Below are 13,445 nucleotides of genomic sequence, written 5' to 3'. Positions count from 1 at the left end.
ATGTAACTTATCTAGGCCTATTATCTAATGCTATTATCTTTTAGCATCATTAGCATCCTATTTCCTTCACTTTTGACACAATCTGGATCCCTAAAAATCATTAGGTTTCTTTCAGTGTACATGTTACTCTACAAATGAGATGCAGAGAGGAGAGGTGACAACTTTTCAACATTCAACCTCCGGACAAAGGCTCCTCAAACCAAAAGCATCCCACGGGAGCTTGAAGTTAGCATTGTGACTGCCATTATCCATTTGCTGCGCATGTCAGCAAAAACATTTAATGGCAATGTGAAGTTTTCTCCTGCAGGAGTGAAGGACATTGTGTTGGCAGCCAATTTAAAGGCTTTAATTAAAGAGCTCTGCGCCAGTGTCCAGATACTATCAGTCAGTAATGTCTGCCTATACTTCCATCTCCTGCACACAACAGATAATGATAATGCTGCTTTATATCAGCTCATTTTTTACACCGGGCAAACTGAACTTGACAAACACAGTGGCTGGCATCTGAAACACACTTTGACAGCTTGTCAAAGACCAAAAATTGACTTTAAAAGATTGGTGATTAACTCAATAAACAAGGTTGTAGCCTAGTTCTAAAAATGAATTCCAATTCAAGAAGAATGTTGCTCTAGCATATTATGTAAGACCATATAAGGTTTTTGCACACCCACGGATTTTGAAGAGAGCTTTGACTGGCCATTTTTGCACTGGATCAGGGTGAGATATGCCGAACAGCTGGCCGATGTAGACCACACACCAGCCCGGATTCATCCATCTTCATTCTCTAACACAGTGGCTTGAGGGCTTCTACCATGTACATCCTGATTCTGGTGAATTACAAGAGACAAGCCACTCCAGAGGGAAGCCATCCTGGCCCTTCAAAGACAGTGCGATGCTGTGGAGTGTAAAACTCTCAACATGATCCAGAGCAAACCAGACTCAGTGTTCCCTGTCATCAACTCCTGAAGGCATGCCGTACTGTTTTCCGACAGATCTTCAATTGCAAAAGCTGAATATTAAAAGTATGGAATGAGATAATTGGGCACTTGGTATGAATATGGGCTTAGCACAACCATTAGAGCAAATTTTATAAAAGCCCTTGCAAATGAGTAATTTTGACGAACCGATTCTTTTTAATGATTCGTTCAAATGATTTCACAGTTGAAATAAAACTTAAAACGAAAATTAATGATACTACACAATTAAATACAAGGTTAAAAGTGTCTCAGAAGTTCACACAATGTTTCACCAACAATGTTTTTAATTCATTTTGATGGTATTTTGGAATATTATACATTACCATTTATAGTTTTTTTTTAAATGTTGTTTTGATTTTTTTTTTAAGAAGTCTTTTACTCTCACCAAGGGTACATTCAATTAAATAAGAAAAGTTGCAGTTAAAACAGTAATATTACCGCATATTTAATATATGATGATTTGGTTGTCAAGAGACATTTCATAATATATAATAATAATGTATTAACTGCTTTAAATAATAATAATAATAATAAAATCCCAAACATTTGAACGGTAGTTTATGGCAATGTTATTTACTATGAAAAAAATACAGAAGGACAAAAATTAAATTATATTATTTTAAAATCATTACATCATTAATCATGATGGTATTTTGACAGAAACAAGCTTAATAAAATGTTTTTTATTCTAAAAATCCTAAACATAAAGCGCAGCATATGCGCTTATTGTGATGACTCAAAGGATTCATTGAAACAAAACATGTAACACATAAGGACAAAAAGATTTGTACAAGTCCTCAAACTGTCTGAAAAACTTTACTTCATTAAACATGACAGTATTTTGGCAGAAACCAGCCTAACAAAATTCATTTTATTCCAAAAATAATAAACATAAAATACAGCATAAGAAGTTCTTGTGGCACTTCTCAATGATGACTCAAAAGAATCATTGAAACAAAACCAAATCAAATAAACTAATTCACCTGAACATTCTAACAAAAAAATTTAGTCCACAGTTGATTTTGTCTAAACATATAAGGTATAACTTGCTAAGCTGACCTTATTTTAATTTAGTGATATTTACACATTAATCTACCTCTTTTATCCAAAACAACTTAATAATAATGCAGACAGGTTAATTACTAGGTCGACCACTTAAAGACAAAACAGCTTTATGTCCCAGCCACAAAACCATCACAATCAACTTTTTTCAAGCATAATGTAAGTTTAAAGGACATGCGTAGGTTTCCAGCATCCACTGTTAACAGTAAACAAGACTGTCCTCAGTGGCATCTGTGCATTGGCAAAATGAACTGCACATTACATTCATCATCATGTCATGCTCGGCGGCTGCACGAAGCATCTCTGAATTAATTTCACTTCACTTGTAAAGCAGAGACGATCTATCCTCACGTTCCCTGCAGCAACAGACTGATCTACCTGCACAAACCCACCACTGATGTGCTGTGTTGTAATTACAAGGACAATGACACGCTGTCATCAGCTGGGCCTTGAATACATGACTGTTATAACATCTCCATCCCCTTACAACCAACAACTGCACTTAACTGGTGTATCTCGCCGTTAATCCAGCTTGGTTTGGGTCCGGGGATCTGGGTCACCAAATAATGAGGTCAGGGTGTGTACTGCACCGCAGCGTCCATCTGGCAGCCCCACGTGTCTGTCTCTGCCAGAGATATGCAGGTCTAGAGGAATAAACAGAGTGGGCACACAAAGAGGCTGAAATATGTGAGAACCTGTTTGGTTTTGCTTTTCGAACATTGTATAGAAGCAGTATAAAACCATGAGACATACAACTATAAAACACCAGGCACTATATATATATATATATATATATATATATATATATATATATATATATATATATATATATATATATATATATATATATATATATATATATATGTGTGTGTGTGTGTGTGTGTGTGTGTGTGTGTGTGTGTGTGTGTGTGTGTATATACATACATATTACAATAAATAATAATGATTTAGAAAATTCACCACATTTATAATACATCTTTCTCTCTCTGTGTATATTTATTCATTTTTCTATAGTTTGTTCAAAAAAGCTATTTAATACATATAAATCACGACAGTATTGAATGTGCCTTTACATTTCATTTCAAGAATAAAGGAAAGTACTAGATATTTTTACATGGTAATAGTAAATGCCATTATTTTCAGAATTCCATGAATGCTTTCAGATTGTTTTTAGTTAAATCATAGATCAATAGATTATTCTCTGATCAACAGATATCGAAATGGCAAATATATTTTTATTTTGCTGCATGATTAACACATTATGGCATTTGTGTAATTTATCACGTAATGCACTCTAATTTTTCTTTTGTGGACATAATAAAAATATTACATTGTTACACAGAAACTGCAATAAAAAAAATAAATAAAAAAATTACAAATAGAAATGAACTCGAAAATACACAGCAATTAGCACTGTGCTTCTCAAACAACGTTCCCAACTGAAAATTATTAAATCACACATGCATTATGTCAGCCGTGGCTCCCTGGGGGCAAAGGCTAAAAAAATAAAATAAAATGACTGTATGATGACAGGAATCTTTCATGTCAATATGCGTGTGGGTGACAGCACACAGAGCGGAGTGGAGTGGAATCTTGACTCATGGACAGAGTTATGCCAAAAGCCTCTCTCAGTCTTTATCACAAGCCTTTATCTTCATCATAAGGACAGAGACCACCATGAGGCTCATTTATAATTAGACTGTGGAGTGTCGGGTCAAACACTATGAGTCAGCTAGATGATAATGCCGCTCTGGGACTGTTAGTGTCAAGCATGGTTTACTCCAGCTTTGATGAAGGACTCGTATCTTGCTATGTCATAAAGGTCTGCACATGGCACAACGACTTTGGAATTGCAAGATTTTTCTAAAAAACATAACTACTAGTGAGGAAAATTGTTAAAATGCAATAAATATTTAATCTAAATATTAGATACAGAATTATTAAATATTGAATTGAACAGCATTACAGTTATGTTTCTGAAGACTGGTTGGAACTTATATTAATCACAATTATTTGTAAAAAAAAAAAAAAAAAAAAATCATATCTTCTCAAATAGCTATTGTTTTATCTTTTCTGTTTTATCTGTTCTCATTAACTATATCTTGCTCAATGCTGAATATAAGGCAGTATTCTCTGTAAAACTACTTTGTAATATTGTTTCATGTGAAAAGCTCTGTATAAATTATTTTGTAAATAAATCGGTTTAATCAAGCGTGCCAAAAACTTGTGCATACTGATCACAAAAGTGTCGAATATATCAAATTTAATTTATGTAATAAAATAATTTAATTTACATAATTTACTTAAGTGGTTAAGTTGTTTCAAATTAAATTAAATTAAATTAAATTAAATTAAATTAAATTAAATTAAATTAAATTAAATTAAATTAAATTAAATTAAATATGTTAATAACATACATTTCGGCCTGCATAGGAGGGTTCTACAAGGATTTAGAGTTTTTAAATATATAAACTAATGTTTCTCTAACATTACTTGTACTGCAGTAGAGGGCTAAACAAATACTGTCAACTTAATCCAAATAAATGTTTCCTTGCATTTTAACAAATTCTTGTAGCCTCAGGACATTATAAGACTGTATAAAAGCTAATAAAATAATATTTAGCATAAACAGGGCTTATACATGAAAATATAGCTGCCTTTATATTTTAAGAAGAGGATTCCACACATTGAGATTTCGGTGATCCTTATAATGTAATGAAGTTTGAAAAGCCTTTGTTTAGTGTATCACCAAATAAGTGAAGACCACACAGGCTATCATTAGAAAGAAACACCAAATCTGTCATTCCTCTGTGAAACAGCTTCGGCAGTGTATTTGACTCGAACACTAAGGCAACATGAAGAGTGTAATGATGACTAATGCTCACCACTGAACAAAGGGAATTTGCAGCACATGCTGCAAGCCTGTGGCACAGGGGGGAGTTTATGATTAATGGAAATAAATATGAAAATCATCACATCAGCCCTGCCACCTGATCACTCTCGCCTCCACAACTGCGTTACTGCTTAGCAAACAACTACATCACTAGAACAGATACAGCCCTCGGTTCTGTTCAGTGTGAGCAATGCACTCCTGCTGGAGTCAGTGGCAATGACGCCAAATATCTCCTGACAGAGAGGTCAGGGTTAATCCAGCTCTACATTTTGACATGCCTTTTATTTTTTCGCTTTGAATAAAACATTTTGTCTCTCTGAAGGCCTGACCTCTAATAAAGTCTTTAAGTAATAATGCACTGCCCTACATGTTAAGGGGATGTATAATTACTTGAAGCATGTTAGATGTTTATATTACACAGATCTGTGTGATACTTGATTCTTGTTCGTCAAACATGGCTTTCTGGAGTTGAATATATATTTTTGTGTAGTTATTGTTAAACTAAAGGTTTCTTCTCACATAACAAAATTTCATGCCCATGTATTTACTTATTGGCAAATAGCCAACCGATATTGCTAAAATAAAATAAATTAGAACAGTTTTAAATAAATATATATATATATATATATATAAAGGGAAACTATAAAATCACTTAAAATAAAATTGTAAAATGGAACATTTTTCTAAGACACCATGTAATTAGAATAAAGAAAACTAAACTACTAATGGGTAAATTGTTCAATATTCAATAGTTTCAATATTTACAGAATTTGCTATAATTATAGTTATAATACAAATACATTTAAAGTGTTTTAGTGTCTTGAATATATATAATAAAAAAAAAAAAAAAAAAAAAAAAAAAACACTTTGTTCTGGTCCGTCAAATGTTGCTTTCTATGGTCAATTTTTTTTTTTTATCTCCTCAAATAATAATTTCATGCACTTCGTGTAGTTCTTTGGTAAGTAGCCAGCCTTTATTGCAAATAAATTGAAATAGAACAGTCTTGAATATTTAGAAATAAACTATTTTGTTAATTTTATAGCCTCCAAAGGGGATATCTACAAAGATCCAGAGTTATTAAATATATAAACAATTGTACTAATTATGAGACATGGTTTTGTTGTTTACGGTTGTGATTGTTATTATTTTAAAATGACCTGTTAGAGGATATTAATATCTGCTCTTACATTACCTCAAAATTTATGTGTTGTATTAATCTCTCTGTGACACTTTCAAATTGGTATATTTTGTAGAAATAAGAGGAGATAAAGTTAATCCTCTTTGAGTCAGTATTAAAGCAGCAACAGTGGTGACTTTGCATATACTTCAGTGATATTATGGTACACCACACAACATCGATCCAGATTACACGTAATGAGGACTCTGGACACATCACATTGATTGTAAGCTAAGTCAGAAATCAGGCTATAGTATCTGTAATCTGTTACCTTATTGACATGCACTCCTTCCTCAAGTTGAGCAGTGCTGTTGTTGTCGATATAGATTTTTCTTAGAAAGGTTTTGCTCATTACTAGGCAAGTATCGGCCAGAGGAGGGAAAAAGTGAAGTGAGGGGCTCATGAATTATTGATGGAGACACTGGCAAAATGGCAAAGTGACATTCCAGAGAATCCAGAGGAAATTCAAGCACGAGGTTCAAGGGTGATTCATTTTGTGACTGTGCCTGCGCACCTCGGCTGGCAATGTGTGGAACGTGTCACAAATGGATTATTTCAACCGCACTCATTTATTTCTTTTGAAATTTGGCTGAGCAGACACATTAGCGGTGGATAATGGCAGTGATTAATCCTGGAGTAAACAGCTGAAAATGCCCTTCAGAAAAAGAAAAAAAAAAACCCCGAAATATAAAATGTCCTTCCTCACTCTGTGATAGTTAAAGCAAAGGGAGACAGGTTGGAGATTCATAAATAAGTAAGAGACTCCTCCAGTCTGCCAAATCCCTGTCTGCAGACTTTAGATTAGAACAATGAGCAGAAACGCAGACAGCACAGGAGAGTCTGCCAAAGAAACAGCACTTGCTGAGTCTCTCTATATATATACAACAATACTCAGGTAGGCTGTGGGGTTTAAATGATACTCAATTGGTAGGCTACTAAGGGCCCAAAATGTGCCAAGATAATATCCTCCACACCATTACACCAGTAGCAGCCTGAACCAATAACACAAGGCAGGATGGATCTATACTTTCATGTTATTATGCCAAATTCAGACCCTACCATCTGAATATCTCATTAGACCCATCAGACCAGGCAACCTTTATCCAAAGTTATATTGTTTAATTTTAATGAGCCCGGGCAAATCGTAGCCTCAGATTCCTCTTCTTGGCTGACAGGTGTGGTCTTTTGCATTGCTCGGTTGTAACAAGTGGTTATTTGAGTTGCCTTTCTATCAGTTTGAACCAGTCTGTCCATTCTCCTCTGACCTTTGGCATCAACAAAGCATTTTTTTTTCACCCATAGACCTGCCACTCACTGGATATTTTCTCTTTTCAGACCATTCCCAGGAAACCCTAGAGATGGTTGCACATAAAAATCGCAGTAGATCAGCAGTTTCTGAAATACTCAGAACAGCCCATCTAGCACAAACAGCAATGCCACGTTCAAACTCACTTAATTCATCTTTTTTCTCCATTCTTCAGCTGATCATCTTGTCCATGTCTACATGCCAAAATGCATTGAGTTGCTGCCGGCTGATTAGATATTTACAAGTAGTTGTACAGGTGTTCCTAATAAAGTGGTCGGTAAGTTTATATACACATATACATATTAGGACTGGCCATTTAATGTTAAATTATAACAATTAATTAGTACAGCAAATTTATTCAAGGGAAGCCAAGTGACCTTTCATTGACTGGCTCATAGAAGGACTGCAGATAATGCTGGGAGTGTAGCTTGGCAACATTAATGCAAATTCTGTAAAATAGATATTTTTATGCCAGTTAAGCCATATAATAAAACAGCTTGACACAAGCAATGCAATGTTGAAAAGAGATGAAAGCTCACAAGTCAGTGGCCCTAACTGAACTCAACAGCTCCCTATCTGAGTCACGCATCCAAACTAAAGTAAGTGCCATGTATTCCAGTGGCACTTTCAAATCTGCGATGCCTTTAGCTTTCTTTGGCATATTTAAAATCCATTCAATTCTCCCAGGCTTTGCTGGCCATCAAAAAAATCTTTACCCAGGAACACTGCTGTCTGGTCAGCCTTAAAGAAATATGGTTTTGGTTTACACTCGGCCGTTGACCCGATCGGCTTCTGCTCCACAGGGATACACAGGGCCAAGATCAATCTGTTTTACGAGCCTGTGTTACGGAAGATGTTTGCAGAGTTGCTTGTTAAACCCAGCGTAAGCCATGCTTGATGATGGAATTTGTCATTTTATTATTATATTGAAACAACAATCTTCTGGACCAGCTTAATATGCAGAGATTACGAGCAGTTGAAAGCGACTGAAAAGTAGATATATCTTATAAAAAAATTATGTACATGTCAGTATACTTTAAATGACAAGTATTATATTATTAGAATGTAATATTGTATAATAACATAAAAAGTACAATGAAAATTAATATTACACTACACTATCAATAATTAATTTATCATTAGTATATATATAAATATATATATACACACACACACCACCACACCACTGAAGTTACGTAAATTATAAGTAAATTACGTTAGAAAAGTATGTTACTACTGATAGTGTACACATTATAATAGCCTAAGTGTAATATAAAAGTATATTAGTAGGCCTATATTAAATATTGCAACTATAGTCACACGTTAGTGTCTAATTCTCACTATCTCACAATTTTTGCCTCAAACTCCTAATTTGCTGCTTATTAATAATTAGTAAGGTAGTTGTTAGGTTTAGATATTGGGTAAGATTAAGGGAAAATATCACATACACAGAAAAAGGCATTATTATGTGCTTTATAAGTAGGCTACTACTAAAAAATGCTAGTAATATGCATGCTAATAAGCAACTAGTTAATAGGGAAAATTGGATCTTAAATTAAAGTGTTAGCATATTGTACATACACACACTTTTTTGTTATTTTTGTAAGATAAATCTGATTACAGTGACACTAGGAGAGATCCACTCTACTAGCGTATCCATTTTCAACTTGTGACACTAATGATTTGTTAATCAATGTGACACTAGATCTTCCCCTGGTAACACAACACAGATTTTAGCTGGTCTAGCGGTCCCCGGAAGACAGATTCAGGCACTGGGACTATAATTCTTTTTTTCTGGATGATACAGGTTGCAATTTTCTATATGCAGAGTTTCATAATCAACAGGAAATGATATCCTGGACAATAGTGCAAGCTGGAATGATTGCTGGCGTGTACCCATTAGGACACAGAAATATGTACCATTATCTTTGTCAGCCCTTTTTCACTGCTGATCAGTGCATGTGCTTGAGCTCTGAAGACACATGAGTACATAAATCCTGTCTAAAGGGGACAATGTGTGCAGGCCTCGTTCTAAAGGCCATATCATTCACAAACGCATTTCACAGTGCTCTCAAATGCAATCATTTCAGACACTATGTCACATATCTCATTCCCCAAAGCTTGAGAGGTATGCTGTACAAGTCGACCAGAAAGCCTCAAAATACACTGCAGAACAGGGATTTCAAATGTGACACGAGCTACAGGAAACCACCGTTTGATTAGAAACAAAGAGAAACACAATCGCACGACTCTGTAAATGTTGAGAAAGCCTCCTGGGATACTAAAAAAAAAAACGAGATCTGTACTTTCTGAAAGAGAAAGAAAGATAAAATCAAAGACGTGAAGATTTGTACTCTTCTGATCATGCTAAATACAGTGAAATGGAAACCTCTAGCAGGAGAGTGTGGTGGAATATACATATGAAAAGATAAAACATGCACTATTGTTGTTCTAATTGTCAATGCAATATGCTATATGCAATATGACACGATTCACTTAAAAGAATAGTTCACCCAAAAATGAACATTTGCTGATAATCTCCTTACCCTCAGGCCATCCAAGATGTAGACTAATTTGTTTCTTCATCAGACCAGATTTGGAGAAATTTAGCATTACATCACTTGCTCACCAATGGATCCTAAGCAGTGAATGGGTGCCGTCAGAATGAGAGTTCAAACAGCTGATAAAAACATTGGATAATCAAGTAATCCACATTACTCTCTACTTCATCAATTTATGGCTTGCAAAGCAAAAAGCTGCAACAAATTCATCATTAAATATAGCTTCATTTTAAATTACTGTTTATGAGTCCTCTATCCAAAAAAAACAACAAGATTTTCCATTGGAAAAGTTGTTTAATCTGAATCAGGTGAGAAATATGCACAGATTGAGCATTGTTTATAAGGGTAAAACATAAAAAAATAAATAGATCACTGGATTTTCATGTGAGGGGACAATATGGGATGGACTTTATCACTAAAAGAAGCATTACTCTTGTATTAGGACCAGAAGCAAATGTTTAAAATTTAACACTTAATTGATGGATTTGTTTCTTTCAAACACTTGGTTTTTGACTTCACGAGATGTTAACTAGTGGGCTGGAGCCATGTCAATTTTTTTTGTGGATTACTGTGTATTTATCAGCTGTTTGGTTCTCATTCTGACGGCACCCATTCAGTGCATAAGATCCAGTGGTGAGCAAGCGATCTAATGCAAAATTTCTTCAAATATGTTCTGATGAAGAAACAAACTCATCTACATCTTGGATGACCTGAGGGTGAGTAAACTGTAACTTTCACTTTTGGGTGAATTACTCCTTTAACATCTTTATAAACACAATTTCTGATTTGTCTGTTCATACATGAACAAATCTTATTTTACAAGTACTTGAAGTGTTTTTTTTTAATCCTTCTCTACTTACAGGGTCCATTGCAAGATGCTCCTATATAAAGTACCACTACTCCTCGGCCACAATACCCAAGAATCTCTCTTACAACATCACCAAGACCATACGTCAGGACGAGTGGCACTCTCTTCGTGAGTAACATTCATTCATAATTATACAGCGGGACCTCAACATTCCTTGCTTTAAACAACTAAAGCATTAATATGTCTGCTAGCTTGACTAAGTTACATTTATAGTACGAATCAGTGCATAGTATATCTTTTAGTGCTGAGACTTTGTAAACCGTACAAACTGTTATCATCCCTGACCTAGTGAACTCATTTACTCAGACATAGGAACTTGCTAAGGTCAAGCCGTGGTAATGCAACATGTTTCTATTTCATTTATTTCTTTCAGACAAGCTCTCTGTAGATTTTAAGTTATAGATGAGGTGATTTGTTGTTGGTTTGTGGAAGGAAGAAGTAGGGTACATATCTCAAAGTCAGATGTACCTTGTTGACCCACTTTTGCTCACTTCCCACCCTCCCCATGAAAGGAAATTATGAACATGCTTATTATAGAGAAGTGGTGGAAAAAATGTGCTAATACAGAGAGTGGGCCATTAGTGTGCAATCTGACCTGCAGAAAGCTCACAAAAACTGTAAAGCCCATTATTTAGAATATTTTAGATATGCAATCCCTTGATTGTTTGTTTATTAAATATTTGAGATACATGTTATATATAAATCCATTCTGCTCATAAAACTAAAAAATAAAACAGATAACTATATCAGTTTTTATAAGCAGTAAGGTTGGGGGTTCGATTCCCCGGGAACACATAATATGTAAAAATGTATAGCCTGAATGCACTGTAAGTCGCTTTGGATAAAAGCGTCTGCTAAATGCATAAATTTAATTTTAATTTAATATAAAATAAAATAAAAAAGTACTATTAAAATATATTATAAAATAAATAGTACACACACACACACACACACACGCACACACACACACACACACACACACATATATATATATATATATATATATATATATATATACAGTTGCTGGTCATATAATTAGAATATCATCATAAAGTTGTATATTATATTCATTCATTACACACAGACTGATATATTTCAAATGTTTATTTCTTTTAATATTGATGATTACAACTGACGACGAAGGAAAATCCCAAATTCAGTATTTCAGAAAATTTGAATATTACTTAAAGGGGGGGTTGAAATGCTATTTCATGCATACTGAGTTTTTTACACTGTTAAAGAGTTGGATTCCCATGCTAAACATGGACAAAGTTTCAAAAATTAAGTTGTACGTTTGAAGGAGTATTTTTGTTCCCAAAATACTCCTTCCGGTTTGTCACAAGTTTCAGAGAGTTTTTTTCGAGTATGGGTCTGTGTGACGTCAGATGGAGCAGAATTTCATTAAATGGGTCCTAAGGGCACGTCTGCCGGAAGAGCGCGCGCTCCCGTATAGCAGAGCACTGAGAGCACAACAGGCATTCACTGATCAGAGCGGGAGCGTCGCGAAATGTCACAAAAGGAGTGTGTTTTTGGTTGCCAGGGCAAGACAACCCTGCACAGATTACCAAAAGAGAAACAGCATTAAGGGACCAGTGGATGGAGTTTATTTTTACAGAGCATCAACGGAGTTGTGCAAGTGTTTTTGTTTGTTCCCTGCATTTCGAAGATGCTTGTTTTACAAACAAGGCCCGGTTTGACGATGGATTTGCGTATCGTTTATTTCTTAAGGATGATGCAATCCCAACGAAAAAGGGTCACGATCGTGTGTTGGAACCGCAGGCGGTGAGTAAAACTGCTTAAAATATCTCTGCCTCCTTGTTAGTGCATCCCCTCCCATGCCGGAGACCCGGGTTCGAGCCCCGCTCGGAGCGAGTCGTTGCTGCTGCTTTCGTTCAGTTTCAGCCTCGGGATCTGATTCTGGATCATAAATAAATGGCTGAATCTGACTGTAAGCCATGGTTTGTTTTGGATGATGGGTTTTCCCTCACGGTAATGTCACAGCTTCCACATGCTCTCAACGCAAAAGCCTACTGGCGCTCATGATTCTTTAGCTCCGCCCAGACGTCACGCCTCCAGCCGGTCGTGTTTTTCCTGGAAAAATCGGTAGAGACTATCTTTCTCTAATGAATATAATAAAACTAAAGACTTTTTGGAGTTATGAAGGATGCAGTACTACTCTATAGGTACTCAATATTAACAGGATATTGAGTGAAAACGAGCATTTCACCCCCCCCTTTAAGACCAGTACAAACAAAAGGTTTTTTTGAAATCTTGGCCAATGAAAAGAATGAACATGAAAAGTATTAGCATGTACAACACTAAATACTTAGTTGGGGCTCCTTTTGCCTGAATTACTGCAGCAATGCGGCGTGGCATGGAGTCGATCAGTCTGTGGCACTGCTCAGGTGTTATGAGAGCCCAGGTTGCTCTGATAGTGGCCTTCAGCTCTTCCGCATTGTTTGGTCTGGCATATTGCATCTTCCTCTTCACAATACCCCATAGATTTTCTATGGGGTTAAGGTCAGGCGAGTTTGCTGGCCAATTAAGAACAGGGATACCATGGTCCTTAAACCAGGAAATGGAAGCTTTGGCACTTTGTG

General features: G+C 35.5%; 1 protein-coding gene across 1 annotated transcript in view; it reads left to right on the top strand.

The window, feature by feature from the left end:
• LOC127976158 (transmembrane protein 178B) overlaps positions 1-13,445 on the top strand; it is a 77,885-nt gene that overhangs the window by 26,364 nt on the left and 38,076 nt on the right. Inside the window, exon 3 of the mRNA XM_052580373.1 lies at positions 10,840-10,953. Coding sequence (XP_052436333.1) covers positions 10,840-10,953 — 114 coding nt within the window. The remainder of the gene's footprint in view (positions 1-10,839; positions 10,954-13,445) is intronic.

The sequence above is a fragment of the Carassius gibelio genome, chromosome A4 (genome assembly GCF_023724105.1).
Source record: "Carassius gibelio isolate Cgi1373 ecotype wild population from Czech Republic chromosome A4, carGib1.2-hapl.c, whole genome shotgun sequence".
NCBI classification, from domain to species: domain Eukaryota; kingdom Metazoa; phylum Chordata; class Actinopteri; order Cypriniformes; family Cyprinidae; genus Carassius; species Carassius gibelio.
The sequence above is the reverse complement of the archived record's forward strand: the minus strand, read 5'-3'. Positions and strand labels throughout refer to the sequence as shown.